The 27,608-nt window shown below is 47.0% G+C and overlaps 1 protein-coding gene across 14 annotated transcripts; it reads left to right on the top strand.

Annotated features, from left to right (window-relative positions):
* On the top strand, window positions 1–27,608 carry LOC123168429 (protein ENHANCED DOWNY MILDEW 2). Of its 14 annotated transcripts, none has more exons than XR_006484347.1 (14): window positions 1–171; window positions 2,264–2,722; window positions 2,805–2,901; window positions 6,850–6,894; window positions 7,069–7,241; window positions 7,989–8,085; window positions 8,180–8,275; window positions 8,511–8,761; window positions 8,866–8,955; window positions 9,026–9,143; window positions 14,387–14,449; window positions 26,590–26,693; window positions 26,845–26,964; window positions 27,258–27,608. XR_006484347.1 is itself a non-coding variant. In XM_044586308.1 (11 exons), exons 2-7 carry the CDS (start codon window positions 2,307–2,309, stop codon window positions 8,225–8,227), a joined length of 876 nt encoding a protein of 291 aa, XP_044442243.1. In that variant the 5' UTR covers window positions 1–171; window positions 2,264–2,306; the 3' UTR covers window positions 8,228–8,275; window positions 8,511–8,761; window positions 8,866–8,955; window positions 9,026–9,143; window positions 26,845–27,608. The 14 variants fall into 14 exon arrangements, 2 of the variants coding, with proteins under 2 accessions (XP_044442243.1, XP_044442242.1); XR_006484346.1 differs by adding an exon at window positions 12,530–12,723 and having other exon boundaries at window positions 26,845–27,608; XR_006484351.1 differs by lacking the exon at window positions 26,590–26,693.

Genomic DNA, 27,608 nt, shown 5'->3' with positions numbered 1-27,608 from the left:
GTTGGATCCTTTGCGCTATGTGCTCGCACCCCTTCCCCCCATATCCCGCCCCTCCAGTGTCGCCGGCTGCGGTTCCTCCCAACCTTCTTCTGCGCTACGTGCTCTGCCCTCTCCCCCCTGGGGTTTCTGCGCTCGGAATCCAGAAGGGGAGGCCTTCCATCTAGCTCGTGGGTACGATTCTGGTTCATCTTGATTCATCCGCCTGCCTGTTTCTCTCGATCTATTCCAGTACCACTGTTCCTGGTCGTTTTTTTTCCCGGAGTTCCTGGCCGTTTCTTTTCCGGGGGTCGTTTCTTCGCGTCTAAGCGAAGTCAAATGCGGCGATTTTAGTTCTTGCCGACCAATGTGGGTGGCGTTTACTCCTGATCTGTACCACTACCACCTTCTCGAGCACCGTTCTTGGTCTTTTTCTTTGCGGTCTTGGTCGTTTCTTGGGGTCTTTACGAAGTCAAACTGCGGCGATTTTGGTTCTTAGCGGCTGCCTACTGTCCAAGCGTGTTATTAGTCAGATCTGTTCTCTTTTCTGATGGTTTTCTTCGAGGAAGACGCTTATCTTGGCGGGATTATTTTGCGAAGTCAGGATATTTCTTCTCGAAACGTGTCCTGGGATTCCTAGGGCCTGTTCTCGCACTTTCTGCTATTTTGTGTCTTGCAAAATATTAGATGCGAATGGAATTTTTTAGTAACCGCTTAAGGGGTTTACAGTTCATCTTCATCTTTCGTATAAAGTTTTAAAACACAATTTCCTGACTTCGCAGTTCAGGATGACCGGATCCTCTGACTGTAAAGCGGGGAAGGGAAGTCAGAGGAACAGGATTCGCTGTATATTTATTACTGTTCATAGATCCCTGTAGATAACTGCTGTTCATAAATCATCGTATTAGATTGCAGTTCAGGAAAATCAAGCGAAGGGAAGTCAGGGTACTGTAACTTCCCTCACTTCCCTCCCTTAGGATCTGGATACTGGAGGGGAAACCCCCCTGGATTCTGATGCGCCAGGAAAAAAACTGCCATGTTCTTTCTCCGGCCAAGGGATTACCATGTGAATAATCAACTCTTGGACCATATGAATGCTGGCGCTTCTCGTAGTGGGGTTAAAGGGATTACCCCTTCGGTAGTTTGTAATTAAGGCTAGTCATAGTGGGGAGTAACTTAGACTAGTATACGTTACTACCTTCATAGTGGGGAGTAACATATGAGTGGTATCATGCAAGACATCATTTATTAAGATGTAGACTCATTTTTTCTTGAGATGCGTTATGTTACAAATTTTTCCAAACACCTCTCTCCTCATTACGTACATGCCACATAAGCAAATTTTTCTTGGGATGTGTTATGTTACTTGCTAAGTTACTCCCACTATGACCAGCCTAAACAGAAGAGAAAAGCAAAACAGGGACTCATCTTGACCGCCTGTGCTGATTGGTCACGCAATCGACAATGGAGCTTCATCTTCGGGCGAGCAGATTGGTGTTGCCGCCTGTTGCCTGCCAGTACCATAAATATTAGTTTCCCCACGATGATGCCGGAGCTCGTCCATCTCATTATTCTTGGTGTGTCGGAGTCAATCACCATGAGTGTGTGCTTGTGCTCGCCGATCCCCGTTGATGAGATGGACAGCTTCAGCGGGTTCGCTCAGCTTGATTCACTAGGAATGGGTCGCGCCATGTGGTCAACTGCGTCGGCGGCCATGTGGTCGACTGCTCGTCAATGTCAGCGTATTCTTCTGCGTCTCAGTGAAATGGGATGGCATGGAGCCATGGAGGGCAGCTGCGTACGCAACAAGAGCGGCGGCACGAGGTGGGGTGGAGTGATGGAGGCCATGCCCAGAGTTGGCGTTGGAGGGAGCGAGAGACACAGGAAAATTTGTCCACGAGTCGGGAGACGTTTATTTCTGGCTCGGGGATATGAGAGGGACCGGGCCAATTTCTCCTCTCCCCTGATCCGATTCTAACCAAATACACAGGCAGATAACCCTGATGCAAGTTTCCATGGGTGGGAGCTCCCACCCATGGATTTGCTAGGGTCCCGCCCTTTCCCCTGGACACCAAACAATCCCTTACTGGTTTCCACGGTTCCCCATCATTCATATGGCCCAAGAGTTGATCATTCATTTTCTACTATACTCAGATCTGTCCTCACTCCTTACCGTTTTAATAAAAAGATGGTTTCCTTCCTTTTCTGGTTTGTGGTTTGCTTTGCATTGGTATTATGTTCTAAGGTCAATTTGTGACTTCTCATTGATGTACTTCTGCGTTTCCAGTGACTCCAGTGAGACTCAGATTTGTCTCTGCTAGAATCTTGCAATGACAATTTTTGACGATGATGATGATGCGGAGCCACAACTGAAGGTCGTTGACAACTACTATTTTGAGAAAGCCAAGGACGAGTTTGTTTGTTTCAGCACCTTGCCCCTTAAGTTTGATGAGAATGATAAAGTCTCCGGGAAGGGTATCTACTTGCGTCGATATTCCGCAGATGGCGCCCCTGCAGTATACAAGCAGGTTGTAGCTTGGACAGTAGCACTTAACCGTGAGCAGCCAAAGATCTCAGTGCTTTCAAGTGAGGGCTATTGGATAGAATTGGATCTATTGAAACCACGGAAAATCTATTGGAAGTTTGCTCGATCAGCATTAACGACAGTTCAAATGCTCCACTTTGTCAAAAGGCAACCCAGAAAACCGATGATAAGTCTTTCTGTTCACCTTCGTGAAGTATTCAGGTATTTTGTCCACATAAATTTTTTTCTTGGCTAACGCTAGCTATGGGCTCATAAGTTTTGCATTTTGGATGCTCATTTGTAGTAAATTTGAAACGGAAGAGATGGAGGATGCTTTAGGGAAACACCATCACATAATCAAGCGATGTGCAGAGAGGGATCCTGCTTTAATGAGGTCAAAGGTGTGGATATCAAACTTTCCTGTATTGAATGTAGTTGTTCAGTTTGTAAACTCTGTTGAGCTCGCTCTATTTTCATATGATTCCTTTTTTTGACACCACACTTTGTCGAGCTGAGCTCTAAACTACTCGAACTTTGGCAAGCTAGTATTACTTGGACTTACTATTTTTGTATGTTTAAAATATTTGTCAAGCTAAGTTCTAAGTCCTCTTGAGCCGTTGTTGCTGATTTAATGGTCAGCAATAAAAACGACATTTTTCTATAAACAACTGGATGTACTCTTTGGAAAGATAGTCACATTCTAATTGTCAATTTTGCCTCATGCTCCGTTCCCGCTTGTGTTTCTGGCTCCTGAGGTTCTCGGCTCTAGTGAGTTGTGCGATGATTTAAGTTGTTGATGTTTCTGTAGAACAGTATAAGAAAGCTACACTTAGGTGTATATCTTGTTTCTGTAGAACAGTAGAAGAAAGCCCATTGGGCCCATGTAGCTGCATGTATATCTTCTTCAAAGGAATAGAGAAGAAGTGATTTTGCCAATTCCAGTTTCGTTAACATGGTAACAGAGCTATGCCATCTCCACCGTAGACCTAGGTTCCAGCACGTCACGGTCGCCGGCGAGTTGCTGGCAGCCGTCCCCATCGCGTTCGTGCGAGTCCAGGTCTGACTCGGGTGAGTCAGAGTGTGCAGCAACGCCATCCTCCGCTGCCCCAGCTGCGCTATTCCAGGTCAGACTTGGGCGCCGCCGCTGCCATCATCCGTCACCCCAGCCACGCGAGTCCAGGCTGAGCTCTGCCGCCGCAGCAATTTGTTGCTGTCTGCTTTCTAGTCATCGTGCTGCAGCTGGTATCATCTGAATTATACTCTTAAACACCCCCCTTCAAACTCAAGGATGGTCAGAAATACAAGCCTTTGTCAAGAAAAAACTTAGCGAGCAATTCAAGATGTTGGCCATACTGAGGAGGGTTACTATTTCTCTCAGCATCGCTACACTCAAGATTTGGTTTCCCGCTCAGCTCTTTCTGATACGCGCACTGCTCCTACCCCAATGGAGCTCCACTTGCAGTTGTGTCCTAGTGATGAAATTCGCCTTGAGGATCCTTCTCACTATCGTCATCTTGTGGGCAGTCTTGGCTATCTCACTGTGACAAGACCTGACATTGTACACGCTGTCCACATTTTGGGTCAGTTTGTCAGTGCTCCTACCTCAATTCATTAGAGTCACTTCATGTGCTTCAATACTTGAGGGGGACATCTTCTTGTCAGTTGTTCTATGCTTTCTCCAATCAGCTCCAATCTTCTTGTCAGTTGTTCTATGCTTGCTCCAATCAGCTCCAGCTTCATGCCTACTCTGACTCCACTTGGGCGAGTGATCCTGTTGATCGTTGCAATGTCACCGGCTACTGTCTCTTTCTTGGCACTTCTCTCATTGCAAACAGACTGCAGTTTCCCATTCCACTGCTGAGGCTGAACTTTGATCCCTAGGCACTACCACATTAGAGATTGTTTGGCTTCGTTGGCTCCTTGCTGATCTTGGTGTGTCATGTAATGCTATGAAGGACCCATACAGTGACACTGATACGTGGATACGGGTACGGGGATACAGGATACGACAATTTCTAGAAACAGCAATACGGTGATACGGGACACGGCAATTTCTAGAAACAGCAATACGGCGATACTGCGAGTATATATAAATAATTAATAAAATAACATGCAATAAAGACAAAAATACTAATTGACTGCATGGGATGGGATCATAATACTGCCCCACTGGTTGTCTCCATGTCTCTTTAGTCAGAAATGATCATCAATATCCTCAATCTTCGTGGTGTATGCAAAATACATCATATGATAGTATTAGCATTTTTTTTCAATTTGGCACATAACACTCAGCAAGCATGCCTTTCCCTCTAGCGCCAGCAACAACTACAGGTTAGCAGCAACCTTTTTTATGAGCATTGGTCAGCAGCAACTCAGGAACTGTATGAAAAAACATGGCTAGCGTTAGCAGCAACAGCACGTCAGCAGCAGCCATGTACAAAAAATGTCTTCAGTCGTGAGTCTGTGACTCGCGACTAGTAATTGCTAGCCAGCAAGGCAGCATCAACAGCAGCTCAGCAGCTAACTCAGGCACTTAGCGATGGAAGGCAGCACCAACTAGCACGCAGGAAGAAGAACCAAGCCGGCAGCAGAAAGTTACCTTGCTTGCTGCCGATGGAGATTCAGCAACAGCGGTGGCGGTGGCAGCGACTCCAGGCGGCCGCGGCGGCGCGTGCACTGGACCTCGTCGCGGGACTAGATCGAGTCACTGGTTTTTTGATCGAGGAGATGAGGACCGGTGGGTACCTGTGTAGTGTTAGGAGTGGGCTTCTACTGGGCTCGGGCTGTGCTCCCGTCATTCCATATCTCCGACGTGTTGACGGCGTATCGGATTTATTTTCTTTTCTTTTTAAATCGGAAATCACGTTATCACTGAGATACTCGTATCGGTGCCGTATCATGTGTATTGGCGCCGTCCTGTACGGGGACACACCAGTTTTTGACGTATCGGTGCTTCATAGATGTGATGCACCCACCTCGCTCCTTTGTAATGGCACCGCAGCTATTCAGATTGCCAATGATCCAGTTAAGCATCAGCTAACCAAGCACATTGGCGTGGATGCATTGTTCATGTGTTCTCACTGCCAATAGTCAACTATTCTTCTCCAGTATGTTCTATCGGAGCTTCAAATGCCAGATTTCTTCACCAAGGCTCACTGGAGAACAACATAGACTTAATGTTCTCAAACTATGTTTCTAACCCCCTTGAGTTTGAGGGGGGGGGGGTGTTAATACTTAGATGTATGTGTATAACTTAGATGTATATCTTGTTTCTGTATAACAGTACAAGAGAGCCCATTGGGCCCATGTAGCTGCATGTGTATATCTTCTTCATAGGAATAGAGAAGTGATTTTAGCAATACCAATTTCGGTAACAGTTGGTGTTTAAAGTTCGGTCTAGCAGCGAGTTCAAAGGAGGGCATTGAATGTCGGAGGTTGTTTGTGATGATGCGGACTAGATCAAGTTATGTTTTGGTACGTTAGCCGTTAGGCAGTCAATGTCGGCACCGGCTAGAGCTGTTGATGCCTGAGGGAGAGGTTGACGATGGCAGGCTGCTATTATCACAAATATCCCTCCTTTTTGGGTTAGTGCTATCAATGCGGGAGCAGGCACGTTGCTTGCCAACACTATTCAGATGATGGAGGAATTGAACCAAGTGCTAGAAATCTGCTCGTTTTTTAAAACAAAATTGCTGCCTGCCCTATATGTGCTCTATAGATAATTATCTTCTCTCATAGTGGCGATGCTGAGGCTCTATGGTGGGTAGCTAGGTTATACTCCCCCCTTTTCCGTAACAGTTGTCTGTTTGAACATTGACACAATATCCAAAATATAAATCTTATCAGTAATTTGTACCTTAACATACTATAAGATCTAATACAGTTAATATTGTGGAGTACTTTCTGAGACAAATTTATGCATATGATTTTCTAGTGCATAAGCCAAATGTTTTTGAAGATATTTATAGTCAATGACTGGAAGGTTTGACTTTACCAATGTCTAGAGCTGTCAACTTGATCAGGTTGTTACAGAATTGATCCAACAGCTAGGAGTTAAACTAACCTTTTGAAACAAATCTGACTGTACCTGTTGGGCTGGCGTGTTACAAATTGTTGCCGTCATGTTAACTGACACAACCAAAGTGGAACTGCACAGCACTAGTCATTGAAACAGTTAGCTTTAATGAAAAAATAGTATTGCAACATCCTTTCATATACAGGTATGGGCTATGCATTGCCGTTTATTTTAGTGTCCATTTGTATGCTGCTTGCCGTGTCTGCATTCCCATTTACAAAATTCCACTATGCTTCAATTGATACATGATTTTTTTTCCTTTCTGCACATACAGGTTCTGCAAAGCTTTATCAAGGACACTTCTGGGAAATACTTTGAGGTATCTAAGTTCATAGTTTGGAGCTTTCTTTGGATACGTAGTGTTTTTGGCATGCAGGCTAAATACACATTATTTCAAACCTTCTTAAGCTTTATTATCACACCATTGTTTACATGGTGTTTCGAAATTTCTCATGTCTTGTCTAAATGTTGTTACTTTTCATATGAAAATTAGTGCATATTAAGGAGTCTGAGCACCAAGGAGTCATTCATTGTTGTTGCTGAGCCTCTTGCAAGTGGGGGTAAAGGCAATTGCGATACAGATAGTGATGGTAACATAATCGGCGATGATGGTGATGGTACTGAGCCAATATGTGCAATATGTGACGAAGGAGGAGAATTACTTAGGTATATATGTGTTTTTTTATACTTACGAGATGATATCTTTTTAATGCCTCTCACAACATTGTGGGTTAGCATATGCTCCATATCTCACTTGACATCATTATAGTTATTCTAATAGTGTTGTAGTGTCCTATTTAACATGCATTTGTGCGAGTCGTTATTGAAGCTTTCCTTGCAAGCATATGTTTGATAGTTAGTTTAGATTATACCTTCATGTTTGTTGGTACGAGAATACTAATCTGTACTATATTTGCTCTCGTTCTGAGCCCTTCTTTGTTTCTTTGGATCCTAATGATCTCAAGAACAACAGCAAACTTTGGTGCTATGTTTTTCTGAAGACTTTACATCTGGTGTAGGTTATGTGTGTTCAAACTTTATTATAAGTTAATCTGGTGCATTATGCTTTCTGTAGCTAATTATTTCATGTGTGTGTTCATGCTTTTTGTTGCTTCTTAAACCTAAGTCTCTTGTTGCTTCTTCTGATCTTAAGAATGTATTGAGGGGGTTTCTTCGCCCTCCCTATCTGTTCTTTTATGTTTTCTGTTTCTAATGTTGGAGAAGAATGTGTAAATTTGTCAAGGGGTTGATCCTCATACCATTTGATATTACCTTGTTACCATCTACCATTTCATGGATAATTCATTTTTTGTGAAGTGACCTACATAATCTATTATGTTGAACTATCATGGTATTTTAGCTGACATAAATCTCGTAACTCCACCTGACGCTTAACACAATGCTTTGATGCAGCTGTAAAGGTCGATGCAAGAGAGCCTTCCATCCTACAATAGAAGCTGGCAGAAAGTCTAAATGTGTAACACTTGGTTACACTGCTGTACAAGTAAAGGTGGCTTTCTGAAGTTTTTACTGACTGATACTTCAGCTTTATCACTTAATTTTGTTGTCACATATTAGTTACTGTCATTTTTACATATTTACAGGAAATGAATAAGTTCATATGCGAAAACTGTAGATATGAACAACACTAATGTTTCAAATGCGGAGAACTCGACTCGTCTCATGAGCCTAATGCCAAGGTGACATATTGCTTCTTCCTTAGAAGACTCTACCTGTGGTAGAGAATATCGGTTTTTGGTTTCCTGATTTCTTTTCCTGTGCCCTTTCTTCTTGTCTTGGGAATGGCAAAATGCTGCTTGTGTTGTTATTCATCTTTGTTACATCCTGTGCCCTACTGATCATTAAAACCATAATAATGCGCTTCAAGTATCTTTGCCTCTTCTAGTCCTAAGTTTGGAAACTGTATGTTGTCAGGTCTTTCAATGTTGTAAACTGTTTTGTGGCCACTTCTACCACCCCAAGTGTGCTGCAGAATTACTTCAGTCTCACAGTAATGGAGCCTGTGAGTTGGAGAACAAGATTGCAGCTGGGATGCCATTTCCGTGTCCTGTACATTGGTGCTCCAGACCTGATTGTAAAAAAATGGAGGAAGGGACTGAAAGAGCAATGTGGCTTGCTGGCTGCAGACGTTGTCCAAGGTCATATCACTTAGATTGTTTGCCAAGGTATGGTGCAGTATTCATCTGGGATGATTTTCCTTTCCTTAATTTGTGGATTCTTGGTTCTGCATGGTTGAATTCTTCTCATCACGTATATTTATGTTTCACAGGGAGATATGCTTTAAGTATGGTAACGGAGGTATACGTGCTTGGTTTCTATCGGAAAGAAACCTATCTAAAAGACTCATCATTTACTGCACGTAAGTTAATTCTTTACCCGTTTCCCTACTTCCTCCACACCGGCTACTAACTTCTGTTCATACCATGCAGAGACCATGAGATAGACCCAGCTATGGGAACACCTTGCAGGGATCATATAAAGTTCCCTGCTCTTCTAGAAAACAAAGGTCACGGTTCAACAGAATCCACAAAGTTTCAGCACTCTGAGGTACTTAAAGATTAAAGTTGCTAGCATGTGAACATACATAATATTAAGGTTGCTAGCATGTGAACGTACATAAAACCATAACCTAACGGAAGTCAAACTCCGACTAGTTAAATGTGCTTGTGGTTGCCACATTGTTGGCCTTATAAGCTACCCCCTTTGATCCAAAATAAGTGTCGTGTTTTTAGTTCACATTTGAACTAAAACCACGACACCTATTTTGGATTGTGGGGGGGGGGGGGGGTATTTTGCATGATTCTGTAAACTGGTAATCAAGAATAATGCACAAAAATAACCTCATGGCACTCACCATGTTGCTTTCGTCAATTATAAGTAAATAAATGGAATCAAATGTGGGCTTCTTGATTTATGAGTATCACTTTGTAAAGGTTGTTTCTTGAGCTTCTATAATGACTCGAATGGTAGCTTGCTTTTCTTTAGCACCCTCCCAAGGGCCTCGATACTTTCGGTAGGGGTTTGACTAATGTCATAAAATGTAGAACTAAGATGTTAGTTTTGGTCATCAGACCATAATGTTCACAAGCCCATATAAATAGCTTATACTGATTTATCGGTAAATTAGTGGCATCAAGTGTTAAGGATATGCATGTGTTAGTTGGGACTATTACCCGTAGTTACCAAATTCACTGCTCCCTTGATTTGCAATTTGGGTTTTTATTGTGGAGAAAAGCCACATAAATTTTACTGGAAAGGACTAGGACCATGACCAGGAAAAAGAAGACTGACAGATAAAGATTTGGTGGACTCACATGGCATGATAAACACGAACGAGCAACGAATGTGGTGAACCCAGCAAAAAAGAGAAAGCAGAAGCTAGGAAGCACTCACCAGAGAATGATGCAGGGGCCCATTGTGTTTGTAAGGGGATCATGAAGGAAGCCATGCAGGTGGGATGTAAAAAAGAGTAGTGTTGAATGGAAACTAATGGATGGACACCCACTTGATGGAAGGTGCATGTGTGAGACGGAGTTGGCAAAATGGTCAATGTCAAGAATCAGCGGACAACAAGGAAGAGAAACGATGTTGGGCATCGAAGACATGGGACTCAATAAAATAAATATGCCTTGAAAGAGCACCTATCAACACTGGCATCAACACACGAGCAACTGTAGTAGGAGACTAGCATGCTAATAGCAGCACAGAGAGCCACATATGGGGTAGTAGGCATGTAGCAGCTAGCCGCCAGCTAGCCAGCAGAGGCAATGACCAGCGAGGACCGGCCTCCTTGAGATGGCGAGGGGATGCTTGTAACCGGAGGGTGTCTTGAGGAGTTTTGAGCGGAGCTAGCTGGGGACGAGAAGTGGGAACAATAGAGGGCATTGGCTGCCCAAGAAGTCGCAACAATGTCTTAAGGAGATCAGGGCGCAACATGTATTTGGGGCCAACAACCAATCTACTTGGTGGTGGATTGGTGCGGCAAGCGGGGAAGCTGTTGGGCTAGGCCTAGTGAACCGTGGAGGCATGGCCTATGGCATGGGGACCGGCCTCCTTGAGATGGCGAGGGGGTGCTTGTAGACCGGAGGGTGTCTTGAGGAGTTTTGAGCGGAGCTAGCTGGGGACGAGCAGTGGGAACAATAGAGGGCATTGGCTGCCCAAGAAGTCGCAACAATGTCTTAGGAGATCAGGGCGCAACATGTATTTGGGGCCAACAACCAGTCTACTTGGTGGTGGATTGGTGCGGGAAGCGGAGAAGCTGTTGGGCTAGGCCCAGTGAACCGTGGAGGCATGGCCTATGGCATGGGATTGGCGAAGCTTCGACTGCAGACGACAGTCGTCGATTTAAAGCTTAGAGATGGCGCATCAATCGGAGGCTGCAAGGATGGAGTGAGGAAGTTGGCGGCCTTTATTCGGGAACAAGAGCTGCCGAGACGGCTTGATCTGGTTGTCAGCGCGTCGTGAGTTGTGACGCGCATGAGAGGGTGCCTGATGCAATCATAGAATCTGTAAATGCCTAAGCAGCAACGAAAGCAGATGAGTCTAGAGGAATAATCAATCTGAGAAGGGAGTTTGAGAGGCAAACTCGATCGAGAAGTGGAGATAAAAAACAAAATGCATCTATCTGGATTGAGGGCATGAGTTGTGTGTGACCCCCCCCCCCCCTAAAAATGGGCTCCTTGATACCATGTTAGAGGATGCAACTTGAATGTATTGCATACCCCAAGGGACAAGTATATAATACATGGGACTTGGGAGTACAAGTAAGGGCATCTAGACTTGGGAGTACTCATACTACAAATACTCCTTGAGAAAATCTTGATTATAGTTTGAAGCCATTCGCACCGAATCTCGTAACTATGCTATTACCATATTGATCTGGTTCTTTTCCTTAGAATGGCAGCTTATATGTGGTCCATTGATGGGTAGCGTGATCATGGATGATGCAACACCATCTCATGTTTGCTAGGCCAACATTTCTAGTGCTTGCGAGTTGGGATGAGGATTGCGAGTCTTCTTTCCACCATGATGATTACAAACCTGAGTAGTATGAGCATTTTTGTTGGAGGCGCTATGAGCATGACTGGTTGGTCGAAGGCATAAGGATAATTATCCCCACAAGGTGCATGAGCCTAGAATGCGAAGGAAGGAAAAGTAGAGATCTCTGAGGGAGGGGCTTATCATGCTCGTGTAGTAAGTGTGAAATTAGCCGAGGTTAGATTATAGCCACGAGGTGGCCTCTAAATGTTGTGGAGGGTGCCTTGTCATACAAAGGGTTGTTTGAAGCCTAATCAACCACTTGTATTCAAGAGCCACGTAAGTCATGCAAGTTTTTCATGTTGTCAAGTAGAGTCGCATGCCTTCAGAGCAATTTATAGCCAAGCAGCCCCAACTAGTCATAAGGGATTTATAACACCGAATGAGAGGATGTCTTGGTACATGGGAGGTCAGAGGGTAGAGTTGCAGTAGTGGAGCCTACTAGGTGGTATTTTCATGGAAAAACTTTCAACTCTAGAGTAGCTCCCCAACTAGTCATAAGAGATTTATAACAGCGAATGAGAGGATGTCTTGGTACATGGGAGGTCAGAGGGTAGAGTTGCAGTAGTGGTGCCTACTAGGTGGTATTTTCATGGAAAAACTTTCAACTCTAGAGTAGCTCAAATCCAGAAAGAGGGAACAACTAAAATAGAAAGGCATGTGAAGTTTGCTAGTAAGACTCAATCAAGGCAACATACGTGAGGCAACCAGGTTCGAACTCAAGGAGAGGCCACGATAGAGAAAAATCCCTAGGCAAGGTCATGGATGTTCAAGTTGAGCGAAGGTGATGATAAGGGTTCGGCGTCCCTAGCCCATGAGACGAGTTGTGATATTAATGCACTTTGGCTTCTTAAGAACAACAATTTATCTGCACCTTCCTTTCTCTATTGATGTAGGATTATATATGTTCACCTTGTCCTTCACAAAGGAAGGCAAACGCTACAAAAGTAGAGGAAATTAGAGAAAGGCCTGAGAAGAGAAGGCTGCGGCACAACAAAGAGATGGGTTCGAGATTGTCTATAGAAGGAAATAAAAACATCAAGAGAGATTCAACATATGTTTTGTTGGGATCATCTCACAAGGCATCTAGGTAATTTGCTAAAGCTCTATTGATTTTGAATATACTTGTATCCTAACTCCTATCTCCGTGTTATGGCCTTGTCGCCTGAGGTCCAGGAACTTGCACCCGAAGTCCACTATAACTTGCTCCAAGTGTTGTCAATCTTGCTATTCACGGGAAACTAAACCAGGGACTGGGTTTTAACCCAAGTGCCAAAATTAGAATCTTTTAGAGATACCCTAAGGATTCCAATAGATGCTCCTCTTCCTTCTACCTTGATAACCTAGTCTCTTTTAAGAAAATATCTTGTTCTTTTTAACACACTCTCGCGTCCAATCCAATAGCATCAGATGCCATGGCAGTTTTGCTCAATCTGACTTGTCCTAGCCCTTCTCCTTTGCCCTCTCATTTCTAGCGAGTTGGGAACCCTCACAATCCTCTTCCTTGTTCTTTCCTCCTTTGGCTATAGCAGCCCAATCCCCAATGGCCAATCTGGGAAGCAGGCCAACATGGCCTCTACTTCGCTTGAAGTCAACCGCGTCAGAGTCCCGCACCTCCGTCACGTCATTTGTGTTACCCTTCTCCCTCTTCCTCTTTCTCCTGCATGTATGCTCTGCCAGTACATGTCGCGAGCATCCTTGGCCCACTAGCTTAATTAGCCCTGTGTGTGTGTTTCTCAACTCAATGTTCCCAATAATCCACTTTGCTTCTGCCGCGGGCACTCTAGTCGTGCGCAACTTCCCCACTCCCTTCTACATCCGCTTGGACTATGTCCAACACTTTCGCCTTTGTGTCCCCCCCCCACCCACCCACACACGAGTTGACTATCCTATCACTCAACCTCGTTGAATGTGCATCCTGAATTCCTCCACTGCACCCATGGACCATGCCATGTGTACTGGCTGAACATCTATACATTTGGTGAATTAACCTAGTCTGACAAAGTTCTCGCCGGCTCTAGTTTGAAATCCATGATCCCTTTGACCCCTAGCTCCCTGGTCATTGCCCTCATTGTTTTACTTCATCGGTTATGAGAAAGATAGCTCATCGACGAGCCCATGTTTGACCTTGCCACCTAATTGTTGTAATGCTCCATGTCGTGACTCCCAACCATCACTAGTCGGTGTTGAGCCTTTTTTGACGACATGCTTGCTCCCATAGCCTAGCTTGTCATCATTCAACCGCTAGGTAGAACTTTGATGAGCTCTTCTCTACCACCATCATACTTATTACTAATGGGTCCTACTTTCAACGAGCTTGTGTAATGGTTTAAATCTGACCGGTGGAACCCACCTAGTAGGTTCAAATCGTTACTAAAAGCGTACCCCTTTGAAATACTTTCCCTGTTTGAAAAAGTGTAACATTTGTTTAGTTCCACGTGTCATCATGTCATCATTTATAGTAATATAAATTGTGTCATCTTTTTATAGTAATATAAATTGTGTCATCGTTTATAGTAATATAGAGGGTTTAACTTAAGGCTACATGGTGATTGTTCACCGATTAACGCATATAATTTTTTACTCAAGAACGAAAACAAAAGAACATTAATATCTCCCATATTTAAGCCAATTTAGTGATTTATTATTTGTACATTCATAGAATTCATCACTCAACCCAACAATACCAATTTTTTTTGCATTATTTTGGGATTAGTTTATTATTTCTAATTCTTCCTCTTATCTGCGATTAGAGGAAACCATTGTGTAGAATTTTGATGATGGTCCTAAGGACTTTGAAGATTTTGCCAAACCAGGTAAGAACCCCGTCCGATCATGTTGATCCCATGGTTGAACCACTATTATTTTTATTGTTACATTACTTAATTCCCTATAAATGTTATTTGCTATGCCCTATTGTACCTAAACGCAAAAAACATGGGAATTGATAATAATAATCCTTGCCACTTAGGTATTGACACCCGCCCACTGTTCATACCCAAATAGGTGGGATTTAGAGACTAATAGTAACAAGTTTGGACATGCTTGGCACATAAAATCATAGGACATGTGAGAATCACTAATTAAGACTTGCATGATTTTACTACTCTTGGGGGCCATTTAGTGGCCAAGGTTTCTAGAAAGGAGGTTTTTGAAGTGTAGAATGATTCAGAGGATCTTTTACAAAACCTTAAGTCTCGGTCCTACCCAAACCATACATGTGTGAGTACCTCGTTTGGCCAAGCATAGGACCCCTGGTAGAGTAGGGAACCGTGCAGGAGATTGTATGTTGGCTCTCGGATAGGACCTTCGTGATTGATGATATGGTTATCTGGACACAATGATGGGTCTCATTGAAAATGTATTGATGATAGCAGCCCCTTCTTTGGGAGTGGCGTGTGTTCTGGCTAGTTGCTAAATATTTGTGTCGAGCCTAGTGTTGAGGGCAGTACCCCATTAAGCAGGTTCTGTGTTAACATTGAGTAGGGGATAAGTTATGTATTGTTCTTGGGTTGCAAACACCTATGGCACGACATGGCTGGCATGATCATATTGTGTCTTGTCGATAGTCGTGTACATGATCAAGGATAACTAGTGAGGTCACACTAGACTTGTGGATGTCTTTGATTTCAAAATAGGAAACTTGGGAGGGTACCATAGTGGTGTGTATTGAACACATGGAGTTGGAGATGTGTCACTTATATGCCAGATGTGGACTGAAAGACTTGTATTCCATTCCATGAATAGAGATTGAAACGATTATTACTTGGTTAATGATGACATAGTAATGTTGTAAGAAATGTCATTTTAACCATTATCGAGAAAAGTATATTTTTCGTCCCCCAACTCTTTGCGAAGTATGAATTTGGTCCCTCAACTTTAAAACCAGACATCTTGCACCCTTAATTTTTCAGACCGGACAAGTTCGGTCCTCCGACTTGTTCTAAGCGGTATCTATGATGACATGGTGTGTTTTGACCCCAAATGTACACATCCCCATCGCGACATTTTCTTGAACACCTAGTGTGCGCTCGAGATCCTCCCTTCCCATCATCCTCCCATTGCTCGCCCACATTGCTGCCTCTACTCGGCTCACCACCCCACTATTGTGAACGCTGGTGCCATTTTGCCCTGGCCTGCCCAAGAGCAGCACAGACGTGTTGTGCGCGCGGGAGGAGATGATGCTGCCACTAAAGCCGCCGCCTTGGCGCATGCCCCCTCGAGGATAAATGGTGCTATGGCAATGCGAGCGAGGTGAGCAACGACGACGGCGCGCTCAACATGTGGGAGTTATGCGTGCTCATGTTGCCTAACATGAGGATGAGGACAACTCTGGTTGGTTGCGTTGCGTCTCGACGAGAACGCTTACACGGGTATGCCTCCGAGCCGCCACCGCCTCTGGTGCTGATGGCGCCACGACGGCTTGTGGACAGGGCACATGGTGAGGAGGTGCATAGCGAGTGAAGGCGGTTGCTGCAGGGCATCGTGAAGCTGTCGCGGGAGCACGAGCTTGCCGCTTCCAAGCCTGTCGAGGGATGTTGACACTTCACGGTAAGTGTCGCTGCACTAGGTGGACAGAGGTCCGTAGGAGCCCGTGTATGTAAGACAATGGCGGCGCGGGGGTAGAGGAAGGGTCACGCGTGGGAGTTGACGAAGCGGGAGTTCGGGGTACGAGCGTGTTGTGGTGTGGTGGACATGAAGCATGCTGCACTTGGTCGCTATTCGAACATCCTTCGCCTCCTTGTTGCATTGCTCTCACTGGCCATCGCCGCAGAAGATGTTGTCGAGCACTGTCTGGAAATGTTGCAGGCGCGTGCAAGGTGCCTGGTAAAATGACAAATAGAGTTTGGACGAGAAAGAAAGAAATGTGATTAGCAGGAGAGATACTATTTCCATGTGGAAGAAGACCAGGAAAAACATGTTGTGTCTGCAACAATACTGGGTTTGCTGAGCCGAGGAACCAAATTTGTCTGGTTTGAGAAGTTAAGGGTGCAAGGTCTCTGGTTTTAGATTTGAAGGACGGAATGTTTACTATGCAAAGAGTAGTAGGACGAAAAATATACGTCTCTTTACAACCTAGTGTTTTGCAACAGGAATCTATCTTTCTGCAACAAATGGAAAATAGTATAGTGACCCCTCCTTTTTACTTTGTCTTCTAGTATACATTTCGTATAGCATCCTTGTTGGTTGCTTGTGAGTACATTCAGTGTACTCATCTGGCTTTTAATAATTGATGACCAGACATGGAGGAGAGACCAATACCAGAAGGAGTTTACAACATCCATGCAAGCTAAGGTGTTCTTGTCAACTACCTATAGGGTTAAGACATGTTGGTTAGGGTTCGAAGACATCTTTGAAGTTTTTGATTCAGACTTGCTTGATATTTCGTCCTTGAGCTATGTTTATGTTTAAGACTTTGCCATAATGGCCGTACTTATGTAAAAGTATTTGGTATGTATGGATGTAACTTGTGATACCAATTTGGTTGTAATCATCGACAAACTGATCATGCTATCGCTATTGTATGCAAATGGGCAGTCCAGTCAGCTAGGTCGGGTCCCTACACATGCCTACTAAACCGGTTTGGTTTGACTATGAGTGATCATGTCGGTTTCAAGCGGTTGTTTGGTAGCATGATTTGTTTTGCTAGTGTGCCGATTTTGTCGTTGGCGATTAGCAACAATAAACATGCTAACAAATAAGGCAATTTTTGTGGCTAAATGCCATTTTTATTCTGAGCTACATGCAAGGATTTGCTCCATGGTTGCTCCGTATGTCGGCTCATGATGCCTACGACATAAATGATGTTGGGACTCGTATTAACCATGCAGTACATGTCTTAATGTTGTGCAACTAAGGGTCATCACCCGTAGCGTTCTAAAATTTATGTGCATTCTGTGGCCGCGCAGAGATGCGAGGTACTGGGCACGACAGTGTTGCAGTCCATAGTGGCTGGTGGTATACCATTTATATGAATTTATGGCATAACAAGTTGGCAATTAACTTAGCAAACAACCCAGTTCAACATGATTGACAAATTCTTCATCAAAGAAAAACTAGATGTTCGATTATCAAGAGTGAGTATGTGAGTTCAGGGCAACAAATTGCAGATTGCTTGACTAAAGGACTAGAATAGAGAATTCAGCTTGGTGTGTGACAAGATGGGAATGATAGATATCGATCGCCCCTCTTAAGGGGAAGTGTTGCTTGTGAGCCCATATCTAGGCTGGCACATAAGGCCCATGCCCATGTACTTGACCTTGAAGAGGAGGTCGTGCATGTTTGAGGCATAGCGCCGCTCCCTTCCTCCTAGCTTAGCCTAACCCAACCCCCGCCCACTAGCCTCGCTGCCGGCATATTCTCGCCGCTAGCCCTCCATTCCTAGCCCTCCCCGCCCATGCGGCCCCATGGCGTCCCCTTGTGATAGCTCTGGCGACCTCAACCTTAGCCCCGCCAGCACGCACAACTAGATGGACTTCGAGGGCCAGTCCTTTGCTCGGTCCTACAACGACGTCGCCCCCTCCCCCGAGCTAGGCACAATTGCGGCTCCTTGGCGCGTTCCCGCCTCCGCTCGCCTGGGAACTTGCTTTGAGGTGCATCGCGTCAATGGAGGCGCGGAGGTTGACACAGGCGGCTTTCAGCTCTCGCGGTGCAAAAACCTGATGGCTCCGCTCCGCTCCCTCCTAGCTTAGCCTAACCCAACCCCCGCCCACCAGCCTCTCTATCGACATATTCTCGTCGGTAGCCCTCCACTCCCCGCCCTCCCCACCCATTTGGCCCCATGGCGTCCCTTCGCAATAGATCTGGCGACCTCAACCTCAGCCCCGCCGGTGCGCACAAGATGGACTTCGAGGTAGTCCTTTCCTCGGTCCTACAACTACGTCGCCCCCCCCTTGAGCTAGGCATAGTTCTGGCTCCTCGGCGTGTTCCCGCCTCAGCTCGCCTGGAACCTTGCTCTGAGGTGCACCGCGTCAATGGAGGCGCAGAGGTCGACACGGGTAGCTTTCAGCTGTCGCGGTGCAAAAGCCTATGCCGACGAGTGCAACGCGAGGCCGCCCCCAGCCCCCGCTCCAGCAGTGTCGTCGGAGCCCGTCCCCAGAGAAGACTGCCGGCCTCTGCTTTCGGCTGCCTTGACCCTAGCCACCCACCGTGTGATTGCACAAATGACATCCGTTGGTGCCGCTCTCTCTTCGTCGACCACGATTCTTGTGCCTGCTTGAAGTACTGTCGTAGTGTGCTTTGCATGCCCCCTTGCATTGCCGCCCCAAGTCGCTTTGCCTCGGATGGCGTTGCACCACTAAACGCCACCCCCTACACCGCCCCATGCTCCTACCTTCGGCCTATCCCGTCGACTCGCTGCGAGTCATCTTGTCGCGCTCTGTGGAGATGGAGGAGGTCAAGATTGTGTCATGGCGTGGATGGTGGCCTCCATCATCAGGACCAGGCCGATTATCACCTTAGACGAAGTTGAAGACCTCCTACCCGACGACTTCACTGCCCATGTGTATCATATGGAGGACTTACTCATCTTCACTAGTGAGCTAATGGCTAGCCCATGTTCATCAATGGTCGAGCCCTGGCTTCACTCTGTCGCTCCATCCATTGAACAAGCTAGCTCCTTCGAGCACAATATCCAGGTGGAGCTTCACGACATCCCAACGCACGCGTGGCACCTGTCAACCGCTGGGCACCTTCTTGGCAGCAGCTGCTGGGTCGAGCGGCTGCACCTGAGCACGTGGTCGCACGCTGACCTTGCCATATTCCGGCTGACAGCGCGCATGCATGATTCGGCTTGCATCCGTCGCAAGACCATCCTGGAGATTGCGGAGTCTGTCCTCGCCCGCAATCATGGCCTGCCGTCGACCATCCGCACCCTCACCAGAGCTGTGGCTGGCCGCCCTGCTTCGGCCAATGCTGGCAATGGCGGAGGCCCGAGCAATGATGCGCCTGGAGGTGATGATGGCGTGGCTGAATGCGGGCATGGCGTTGTTGGGGAACGTAGTAATTTCAAAAAAATTCCTACGCACACATAGGATCATGGTGATGCATAGCAACGAGAGGGGAGAGTATTGTCTATGTACCCTCGTAGACCGAAAGCAGAAGTGTTAGCACAACGCGGTTGATGTAGTAGTACGTCTTCATGATCCGACCGATCCAAGTACCGAACGTACGGCACCTCCGAGTTCAGCACACGTTCAGCTCGATGATGTCCCGCGAACTCCGATCCAGTAGAGCTTCACGGGAGAGTTCCGTCAGCACGACGGCGAGATGACGGTGATGATGTTGCTACCGATGCAGGGCTTCGCCTAAGCACCGCTACGATATGATCGAGGTGGAATATGGTGGAGGGGGGCACCGCACACGGCTAAGAGATCAAGAGATCAATTGTTGTGTCTAGAGGTGCCCCCTGCCCCCGTATATAAAGGACCAGGGGAGAGGAGGCGGCCGGCCAGGGGAGAGCGCGCCAGGGAGGAGTCCTACTCCCACCGGGGGTAGGACTCCCTCTTTTCCTAGTTGGAGTAGGAGGGGGAAAGGAAGGGAAGGAGAGAGAGGAAGGAAAGGGGGGCGCTGCCCCCCTCCTCCTTGTCCAATTCGGACTAGAGGGGGAGGGGGCGCGCGGCCTGCCCTAGCCGCCCCTTCTCTTCTCCACTAAGGCCCATCTTGGCCCATTAAACTCCTGGGGGGTTCCCGTAACCCCGCGGTACTCCGGTATATGTTCGATACTCCCCGAAACCATTCCGGTGTCCGAACATAGTCGTCCAATATATCGATCTTTATGTCTCGACCATTTCGACACTCCTCGTCATGTCCGTGATCACATCCGGGACTCCAAACTACCTTCGGTACATCAAAACACAAAAACTCATAATACAATCGTCACCGAAATTTTAAGCGTGCGGACCCTACGGGTTCGAGAACAATGTAGACCTGGATGCTCATATTGGCTCCTACATATTCTACGAAGATCTTTATCGGTCAAACCGCATAACAACATACGTTGTTCCCTTTCTCATTGGTATGTTACTTGCCCGAGATTCGATCGTCGGTATCTCAATACCTAGTTCAATCTCGTTACCGGCAAGTCTCTTTACTCGTTCCGTAATACATCATCTCGCAACTAACTCATTAGTTACAATGCTTGCAAGGCTTATAGTGATGTGCATTACTGAGTGGGCCCAGAGATACCTCTCCGACAATCGGAATGACAAATCCTAATCTTGAAATACGCCAACCCAACAAGTACCTTCGGAGACACCTGTAGAGCATCTTTATAATCACCCAGTTACGTTGTGACGTTTGGTAGCACACAAAGTGTTCCTCGGTAAACGGGAGTTGCATAATCTCATAGTCATAGGAACATGTATAAGTCATGAAGAAAGCAATAGCAACATACTAAACGATCAAGTGCTAAGCTAACGGAATGGGTCAAGTCAATCACGTCATTCTCCTAATGATGTGATCCCGTTAATCAAATGACAACTCATGTCTATGGCTAGGAAACATAACCATCTTTGATTAACGAGCTAGTCAAGTAGAGGCATACTAGTGACACTCTGTTTGTATGTATTCACACATGTATCATGTTTCCGGTTAATACAATTCTAGCATGAATAATAAACATTTATCATGATATAAGGAAATAAATAATAACTTTAGTATTGCCTCTAGGGCATATTTCCTTCAGGCGCAACCCAGCCACCGCCACAGCCGTAAGTGACGCCGCATGTATGGCGCTCCCGACGGCCGCGCCGATGGCAGGGTCGTCGATTCTGCTGGCTAGAAAGCTACTAACCACCATACACGTGTTGATGGTGTCACCGCCTCCTTATCGCGCCTCGAGACGTACGATGGAGCACTGGTCTGCCATAGGTGGTCCCTGGCGTTCTCGTCGCGTTTCCAAAAAGAGTAAGTGTGGTGGAAAGAAGAGGCGTGCTACAGAAGCTGCCTCTTTGTTTGCTGGCCTTCTCGCACGGCCTAGGTGCATTGTTCGGCACCAGATGACCATTGCCCATTGGTGGAGAAGCCTTGCTGTTTTCGCCACGTTTCCAGAAGGGGAAAGTGCAATGGAAAGAAGAGGCGTGCTACAAAAGCTGCCTCTTTGTTCGCTGGCCCGCTTGCACGACCTAGGTGCATGATCCTGCACCAGATGGCCATCGCCTATCGGTGAACCCCTCGTGCCTTGCCTTGGACCCGCCGCCCTTGTCGTCGAGCGCACGTGATCCCGGCCACGTAGACATCGTGCCATACTTGGTCAATCCTAGTGAGCATGGGGACAAGGATAGCTCCATGGGCCACCCGTGGTTAGACAACGAGGTTCTTGATTCGCCAGCAATGGTCCTCGAGGCCGATTTTCGTTGTCGTGGCAAAGCAACGCTTCGACTCCGTGAACCCTTGATGTGTTGCATTCCTGGCTGACCTGTCCACGGGGACCTGCTCCTCTTCGTGGGATGGCACGATAGAGATTCAAACAACGAAGCGCACCTTGTCGTCTGGCCAGGACGAGGAGCTTCTGGATGCTTCCACTGTAGAAGAGCTGAGCCAGGGCCTTTCTCCAGCGGCCCATCACGGGGACATGCTGCACCTAAAGTCCAGCAAGAGCAACAACCCTCCATGGAAAGCCCATAAGCCGGCCTAGGTTCCTCTCCGCAGAGAATCACCATGTGTTTCGCTTCGCCCCCGATCACAACGTATCGCTCTCGCCCGCATGCTGCTGTGACGACAACCTGGACCCTCGGTGACTTCCTTGCTGTTGCTACCAAGGAGATTGTCTTCGCCCTCTTGACTCCTGGGCATGTCAACTGTTGATCCTCGTCAGCTTTGGGTCACTTCCGGCGCGTGCTTAACGACCTTGCGCTCAAAAGACGCCACTACACTTGGTCGAACAAGCAATCGCCCCCGACCCTCATCCACCTTGATCGCGTCCTCTGCACCACGGATTGGGAGGAGCTGCATGGTAAGTGCCACCTCCGTTGCTTCACCTCCGTCATCTCCGACCACAGCCCCATCATGCTTGATCCGCCAACCGACACTTCCCCTTTGTGGACTTCTGGGCGCCCCTCGATGGTTTTCAAGATATCGGCACAGAAGCATGGCACTATGTCAATCACGCTGACCCCCTTCTAACGCTTCATGCTAGGCATGCAAGCCACAATGTGCAAGCTCACGAGCTAGAGCTCGCGGACCGTCGACAAGTGCGCCTCAAACTCTTGATCTCTTGGGAGCTTCTCCTTAGGCTTTGTCCCCGCACGAGGAATGGCTCAGGCGAAAAATCAAGGCCTCCTATCTTGGTCTTGCATCCCTGGAGCGTACCTTCACTCGTCAACGTGCTCGCCTCGCGTCCCTCAAGGACGGCGACGCCAACACGTCCTCCCACCGTCATTGCACGTATCGGCAACAAAAGAACCGAGTACACAACCTAACGTCGGAAGAGGATGTGATCACGGATCCATGCAACATGGTTGCGGCGGCCTATGCACATTTTGATGCCTTTGGCTCCGCGGTGCCCTGAGAGTGCACCCTGGACCTCTCGGCGCTCATCACGCCCGCCAACCTTGACGACCTTGATGCACCCTTTGATGCAGAGGAAATCAGGCAAGCTGTGAAACCGCTACGCCTGCGCTAGGCTTCGGGCCCCAACGGCTTCACCACTAAATTCCTTCGCACTTGCTGGCCCACCGTCCAACAAGACCTCGTTGACGTTTCCCAACAACTTTTTGCACTGCGGGGCCGAGGATTCAACTGCTTGAATCAGGCGCTCCTCATGCTGCTACACAAGCGCGCCGATGCTCCTGGCCTAGGCAATTACAGGCCCATAAGCCTGACCCACCTCGTCGCCAAGATCTTCGTGAAGGTACTGTCGTTGTGCCTCGCACCCAAGCTCAATGCCCTTGTCAGCGCGAACTAGAACGCGCTCATCCTGGGGCGCAGCTTGCATGGCAATTTTGTCCTTATGCGGCAGTACTCCGCAAACTTGGAGCCCCTCGCGTGTTGATGAAATTGGACCTGGCACACACCTTCGACGCGGGGACCTAGTCGTTTCTCTTCGAGGTCCTGTGCCAATATGGCTTTGGATTCGTGGACTGGCTGGCCATTCTTCTCTAGTCGGCCAGCACCAAGGTGCTCCTAAACGGCGAGCCCGGCCCGGCCATTTTGGCATCGACGCTGGCTTCGACAGGGCGACCCTATGTTGCCCCAGCTTTTGGTCCTCGCGATGGGCATGCTAGGTCGTCTGTTGGGTCGCGCCATCGAGCTAGGCATGCTGCAACAGCTCCACCCTTGGCGCCTTATCTTTGTCGTCTCGCTATATGCGAACAACGTGATCCTCTTTTTCCACCCTTCACAGGTAGATATTTTCAGCTGTTTGGGCGTGCCTCGGGCCTTCAGGTTAATTTCCTGAAAAGCTTCGCCCTCTTTACAACCCTGACGATGTAGCACCCGTTGTCGACCTTCTAGGTTGCCCCATTATCGATTTGCCCATCACCTATCCGGGCATCCAGTAATGATAAAGCGCCCCCACCGTGGCTCAGCTACAACCCGTCGTCGACAGGACCGCCGTTATGCACCCAGGGTGGAAGGCACGACTCATGAACAAGGCCGGCCGCCTCGCGTTCGCCAAGGTCGTGCTGGGCGCGATCCCTATACATCAGCTACTCGTGCTAGCGCTCCCAAAGAAGACCATCAAGTCGCTCGAGAAAATCCAGAGAGTATTTCTCTAGGCGGGACGCGCGGTAGCAAATGGTGGCAATTGCCACGTTAATTGGCGGTGCGTCTCGCAGCCAATCTCGCTTGGTGTCCTTGGCGGCCATGACCTAGAGCGCACCATCCTTGCGCTTCGCATGTGCTTCACATGCGTTGGCTTTGGTTCAGCCTCACCGACATCGCCAAGGCATGGGGTGGCCTTAACCTGCAGTTTACCGCCGAGGAACATGCCTTCTTCGCTTCCACCACCATGCAGATTGGCAACGGCCAACAGGCCCTATTTTGGGAGGACCACTGGATTGGCCAGCATTCTGTCCGCGAGATTACACCGCTCAAGTGAGCCTGCATCCTAAAGCGCCGCAAGCTGCAGACGACCTATAGGCTAACCGATGGGCGCATGACATGCACGACACCATCGGCCTCCATGGTATAGGCCAATACCTTCGGCTCTGGCACATGATAGAGAAAACGACGCTCTCCATCGAGGCAGATTGCCTACTCTAGAATTTGAACTTGAGCGGCTCTGCGCAATCTGCCTATATGGCCACGTTCCATGACTCCACCACCTGCAATGCTTCGAAGCTTACCTGGAAGTGTTGGGCTCCGCTGCGTCTCAGGTTCTTCCATTGGCTCACCCATCTTGATTGGTGTTGGACCACGGATCGCCTCTCCGCCATGGCCTGCAGCACCCCACAAGCTGCCCCTATGCGACCAAGGACCAGAGACCATGCACCACCTCCTCCTAGCGTGCCCCTTCTCTTCGCAAGTTTGGTACGAGATCCTGAGCTGGCTGAGGATACCCTGTCACTCGCCCCACGGCGACCGATCTCTCAATGCTTGGTGGCTCAAACCCTTATTGACTCGTGTTTTCTCGAAAAAGAAGAGGTTAGTATCCACGACCACACTCCACCTTGCAACTAAGTTGTCAATGGCCACCATTACAACAAGGCTACTACTTTATATATGTCATATACCCTCATTGGGCCACAATTTTGAAGACAATTCGACGCCCGGAGGGCATTTAGAGATCTTATTTTGCAATGTGCTAAGAAGCTACGAGAAAGGAGGTTGAGAGAGCTTTTGTGGTGCTACAAAATCACCTTGCTATTGTCAGTGGCCCTGTTGAGTACTAGGACCAAAAGTTACTGTGGGAGATCATGGCAACATGTTTGATCTTGCACAAAATGATCATCGAGGATGAGAGAGGTCAACCAAGGAGCTTTGACTATGACTACAATGGGTTGCACGTCCAACCATTGATATGGAGCAAATATGAACCAAAGACAAGGATCGAGAACTGAGAAGCCATGACCAACTCTGAGATAATCTTGTGGAGCACTTGAGGGAACTTCTTCCATTCTCTTCGGGGAACCTATAGAAAGATTATCAGACGGCTTTCATTCCCTTCAGGGGGGGGGGGGGGGTACCTTCAGAGCAGTCCATATCATCAGATGAACTCCCTGATTCATCAGTTAACTCATCACAATTCGTGTCGAGATCCGATTCATCAGTTGATGAATCATTAGATGAACTCCCTGATCTGGAAAAGGGGGCTGCCCTTGCCAGAACTCCTCAGCTCCCGGGGGGAGAACCTTTAAATCAAAATGAAGAAAAAGGGCGAGTAAATGATGGAGACTAAAAAAACGATTTACTTCATTTGGAAAGATTGATGGAATAGTAAAGAAAAAGTATAGAGTTAAGTTTAGGGTAAGGACTAGGTTCAAGGTTTAAGCGCCCAAGCCATAGGCCAGGTGCTTCCTCAGTTTTCCACTTTCTCAGGTCGGACCCCTAACTGGAACAAATATATCTTTCTTAGTACAACTCTAGTTTAATCTGCCACATTCCACTTAATATTATTTTCCAGCCCCTGATATGGGTCTTTTCTATTACTCATCTAATGTTCTTCCAGGGAAAAGCTAATCATCTGCTAATACCTTCTTATTGACAAACTTAAAGTAGTGTTAAATGGATACAAGGCTAATAGATTGTTTTATGCAGGTAGGTTTACCTAAATCAAATATGTGTTTTGTTCTATTCTTTTTTACCACATGTCAAACATTTGCTCAGTAAGAAAATCATATCTAACTTCTATTGTTAGAAAGTTCTGGTTGACAGCAATTCAGAAAAACCATTCATCTAAACCTTCATATCAGCGATCTTCAAATTGGCACATTTGAAAAGCAAAAAAATTCTCTACCCAAGTCTGCCTTCTGTGCCTCTGTTCTTAATGTTTTACCCGACATTATTGAATCTTCAGGAATGCAAATTGCTGATGGAAAGTGAAGCTTATGTCAACATCATTGTGTCCTGGTTGCCCTAGCACTACAAAATATCTACGGTTTGATGGTTCTAAAAGTTGGGGTATCGACAAAATTTCTAATTGTGCTTATTAATAAGTTATGCAGATACCTATTAGTCTATTATTAATGCTAACTTTGATGATGAAATGTGCTGGAAACATTCTCCTTATGCTCAATGCTCCTCAAAAAGTGCATACAAAACATCTGTGCAGGAGCCATGGCTGGAATCCGCGCATCTACTTGTGGTCCTTCGTATCAAGAAAATCATACTCCTAATGCATCTTGGAAGGATCAAACCATCCCTCAAGCCCTTCTGCATGGAGACTTATAAGGTGGGGTTTAGCAACTGGTAAGAGAGCATCTAGACATATTTTGAAAGGATGCATCCTATCCGATGCCTCCGTGAATCAGATGCTCATATGTTCCATTGCCCCTTTGCTAGACCAGTCTGGTTCTCTTATTTAGGCTTTAGATCAGATGTTTTTGCTCCTGGCGCCTCTATATTTCCTCCATGCTTAATTCTAATCATCCTGGTATCTCTGTTGCTAAATCATTTCCATGCTCTCATTTATGGAAATCCAGGAGTGATTTGCTTCTTAATTAAACAAGCTGGTCCATTGTGCAGGTTCTTCATGCTTCCTCGGCTATCTCTCCTGTAGCTCTGATATTGCTGATTCTTGTCGGTCCTGTTGGCTTTAATCTTGATTCCATGTATCTGCATTTTAGTTTGATTTCGTACATGCATGTAGTCGAGATGGTCTAGGGCATTGTATCCAGGTTGAACTTCACTTGAGCATACAGGAGGTGGGATGCGGAGCTAGCCGTGCAATGCGGCCGGAGGTGGAGCGTGACAACCTGTGTGATCCAGTCCTAGAGCCAACGTCCTGCAGTGTTCCCAGACGAGTGAATCGTTGATGCGTCAGCCAGTTAGTTCGTGGAGCTTGTTATCCAGTCATGTGCATGTGCATGTTGGTCA

This window comes from Triticum aestivum, chromosome 7D (assembly GCF_018294505.1).
Source record: "Triticum aestivum cultivar Chinese Spring chromosome 7D, IWGSC CS RefSeq v2.1, whole genome shotgun sequence".
Classification (NCBI taxonomy): Eukaryota; Viridiplantae; Streptophyta; class Magnoliopsida; order Poales; family Poaceae; genus Triticum; species Triticum aestivum.
Note: the sequence above shows the minus strand (reverse complement) of the source record. Positions and strands in the feature narration are given on the sequence as shown.

Excerpts from the sequence above, each read along its gene's own strand:
- LOC123168429 (XM_044586308.1), top strand. The coding sequence starts at position 2,307 with ATGACAATTTTTGACGATGATGATGATGCGGAGCCACAACTGAAGGTC. Across the intron at positions 2,902-6,849 it reads CTGCTTTAATGAGGTCAAAG|GTTCTGCAAAGCTTTATCAA; the intron begins GTGTGGATATCA and ends CTGCACATACAG. Across the intron at positions 6,895-7,068 it reads CTTCTGGGAAATACTTTGAG|TGCATATTAAGGAGTCTGAG; the intron begins GTATCTAAGTTC and ends TATGAAAATTAG.